The sequence below is a fragment of the Otolemur garnettii genome, unplaced genomic scaffold (genome assembly GCF_000181295.1).
Source record: "Otolemur garnettii isolate 467f Iridium unplaced genomic scaffold, OtoGar3 scaffold00014, whole genome shotgun sequence".
Classification (NCBI taxonomy): domain Eukaryota; kingdom Metazoa; phylum Chordata; class Mammalia; order Primates; family Galagidae; genus Otolemur; species Otolemur garnettii.
The window spans coordinates 19,817,347-19,821,082 of NW_003852409.1; the positions used below are offsets into that span (position 1 = coordinate 19,817,347).

Sequence of the window (3,736 nt, forward strand, 5' to 3'; positions counted from 1 at the left end):
TCTCAGTACTAGGGTTATAGGCGGGACCCACGGTTCCCGGCCTATTTCCCTTAGACTTACACCCTCAGCACCCAGCGCTGGGCCCACACAGCACCCAGTAACAGCTGCCGACTCTGCCCTCTCCTTCCTCAAACATGCACGTGACCAAGCTATTCTTCCAGGGGTATCAGGACCTTCCTGTGCGCCTCCTTGCTACTGGATAAAGCCCAGTGACCTTATCTGGGCATTTGTGGCTCCATGGTCATCTCCCGAGAGCCACCCACAGCAGGCTATAGCTCCAGCCAAATCAATTTTCTGGTTTGCCCTGACTGTGAGCTAGGATGTCCATCATCCTTTCTTCCCTCACATCCTCACTGCCCTCAGCACACGCACATGGACACACAGACACACTCAGGTCTGCCTGATATGGCCTCTTTTTGTCCTCCCTAAGTCACATCCATGCTGGAGGCCCCTGAAGTCCCCTCCCCTCTAAGAAGCCTTTCACACCACTATGGCCAAGAGTACTCCCTCCGCCCTTCAGCGTACCCCACCTTGACAGCAGAAGCTTTATCTTATTTGTCTCTGAATCTGCCCACGCACCCTCCCCACACCTCCACCCAGCCAGGTGCATGGCTCAGTTCCTGGGACCCGACGTATCGCCCACGGTGATTACGAGAACCACTAATTCCGTGCCACTTCAAAGTAAAATGTAAAAGTGCAACCTCCTCTCCAACAACAACAAAAATGAGCTCCAATGTGCCAACATTTGATTTATAAAGGGGTTTCCAGGGGCCTCATCACTGATTAATTAAAGCAGATACACCTTTGTAGTTCTAACAGGAACATCACGGTCTGCAAGGGCAGAGCAGGGTAGGGGACCGAAGCAGGGCTCACAGGATGGGTAGCTGACGGGAGCAACCTCTCTCCATCAACCTGTTAACTCACACAGCTGGGGAATTAATACAGCAGTGTTAATAATGGGCTGATTTCTATTAAGTAATAAACAACAATACCATGCAGATACCCTGTGGCTCTTACGCAGGCAGATAACACGGCCATCAAATCCCTGCTCTGCTCCATGTTCCTGCCACTTACTAGCTGTGTGACCTTGGACAAGTTCCTTAACCTCTCTGACCTTCAGTTTCCTTATCTGAAGAAAAAGGAGATAGATAAATAATGCCTTCCTCACAGGACTGTTCCAAGTTATAAGAAAGGAAACATTATAAAGCGTTTGGCAGATGTCAGCAGTAATCACTATTTGTACTTCCCAGAGGGTGAAGTCCTCCAATTCCCAGACTGAAAGAGCTCCATTTTACTGATGAACAAAGTGATATTGAAAAAGAAAAGAACTCATGGATAATTAGGGGACACTCAGAAAATGAGCCAGGGACAGAATTAGGAGTAAGAGCCAAGATACAAAACCCTGTGCCAAGTCTCATCTTTTCAGGTTCCTTCATTCATTCCTTTGTTGTTGTTTTTGCTTTTAGGATTTATTTACATACTTTTTTATTCCCCTGTCATATGTGAGCACCAACAATGCGTTCATTCCCTGTTAACTTCTGGGGATACTGAATAAATAGGACCATAGTCCTCAGGTCGGCGGAGGAGAAAGACAAGATTCAGATACGAATCAGCACGTATTGCTTTGATACACAGCCCAGGGAACGCTTTGCCTTGTTTTGAGGGGGAGGGGAATGGAAGCCGAGCAGAATAGTATACACATTGATCCCCAAGGCGGAGGGACCAGCACGTGCAAAGTCACAGAGGCATGCAAAAATATTCCCCTTTTTGAGCACTACAAATTGTCCCCCTCCACTGAAACTTAAGAGTTTATGTGGGTACACTGTGGGTGACACATGTATGGGAATCTGGGGACTGGGGGTTATTTATTATGGTATAGGAGGGGGGCAGAAAAAGGAATTAGCCAGGTGAGAACTGAGGAATTGGCTCCTGAGAAGAATTTATAATTCACAAAACTGAGATACTTCAAGAACGTAAATTGTCGCTTATCTCCGGTCTCCTATTCCTCCTTCCACACCCTGCTCAGATATCTCTCCCTCCAGGAAGCCTCTGAGACTCCCCCAGAATGGGCAGCTCCTGTGCCACGGCCGCCCCGTTGTGGTGTTCACACTGCTGTCTCTCAGCTCGCCCACCCATCCTCCTGGGAACTCTTAAATGGCAGGGAAGGTACAGCCCCATTTCCTCAGCACCCCCAGGGCTAACACAGGCCCGGGCACATGCTAGGCCCTTGGGCAAATGTGATGCACCCTTCCAAGTCCTCAGCTGACCAGCGGTGCTCCTCACCTGCCGAGAGGGTGATGCTGCTGAGCTTCACACGGTACAGGTTGCTCCGGACCCGCCACTGCTGCACCATGGGGTAACCCATGGCCTCGTCATACCTGATGTCTCCTGGGAGAAGAAATGAGATGGTCACAGAAGCCCAGAATTCAGACGCTTCATACCACAGTGCCCATTCTGCGTTCCTCAGCTCTGGGCATCGGCCACCTCTTCAAGGTGGAGGCTTTCATCTCAGACAATTTTATTTCCCCCTCCTCCGATCTCAGGCCCATCCCTGCTATTCCTCTCTGCCCAACAGCTTGTAAGTCTCCTTTATCCTACAAGCAAGAGCAACCACAGTTCCGATTTCCATCCCACCTAACCCCATTGGCAACTTGTCACTGGACGATAGACATCTCAGGGCCTCTGTTTCCACATCTGACATGGCAGCTAGCTCTGATGATTTTATTTCATAGGCATAGGGTGAGACTCAAATAATGTAACAGAAATGGAAGCCTTCGGTAACCTGGGAATGCTGAACAAGTAGACCAAGGGTCAGCAAAGTACTGGCCATTTGCTAGTACTGTCTATAGCTGCCTTTGCACTATCATAGCTGAGTTGAGCAGCTGCAACAAAGAATCCCTACAAAGCCTAACATTCGTTATCTGCCCCTTTGTTTCTAGACCCCCGTGTAGACTATCGCTTCTGAACATGGAAACAGATGTTCGTGAGCATCCCATAAATACTGACGCGATAAAGTTAAACAGTAAAATTTCTCAGCCCCTTGAATAGATAGATTAACATGCATTTTAAGAGTCCAGGAAGGTAATGGGCATACTTCTTTGACTAGAGAATCCCTTTTGTACAGAGGGTCCCCCAGAGCCCTTGTTTTATGGAAGGCTTTGCTGGAAACGTTAAGTATAAAAAATAAACTAAAGAAAAACACACAGAAATGTCAGCAAGTGATTAACTTCGGGAGATGCGTGTATGAGAAACGCTTGTTTTCTGATTTATATTCACCTCCATTTTCTAAATTTTCTATCCTAAGCTTTGCCAACTATCTTCTTTATAATCAAGGAAAAAAATACATAAAAAAGAAATGCTAGTCACATCAGCAGTTATTATGACCGTTGTTATACATCCATGCTTTCTTGTGCCTCTGCAAATGGCAGGCACATTTTCTATCTTTTTCTCTTGTCCCCTGGTGAGTAGGCACTTAAAGAGATATTTGATACCAAGATTAAAATGAGAATCTCATTGGAACAAATGATTTCTTCCTGGACATTACCGCAGTATTAAAGTTGTCCATTACTCTAAACTTTTTTCCCCCCCTCTTTAGCCTTTTCAGAAATAATATAATTTTTTAGAGGCTCTCATTTTAAAGTAAAATATTCATGATCCCCAAAGATATGTCCACTGGAGCAAGGTTGTTTTGTTATAAATATGTCCCCTTTGTTTATCTGCTCTGCTTCTCCTGACC

At 46.5% G+C, this 3,736-nt stretch overlaps 1 protein-coding gene across 1 annotated transcript in view; it reads right to left on the bottom strand.

The window, feature by feature from the left end:
* Window positions 1-3,736, bottom strand: part of ASTN2 (astrotactin 2) — a 655,276-nt gene that overhangs the window by 259,834 nt on the left and 391,706 nt on the right. The window contains exon 13 of the mRNA XM_012802447.1: window positions 2,284-2,388. Coding sequence (XP_012657901.1) covers window positions 2,284-2,388 — 105 coding nt within the window. The remainder of the gene's footprint in view (window positions 1-2,283; window positions 2,389-3,736) is intronic.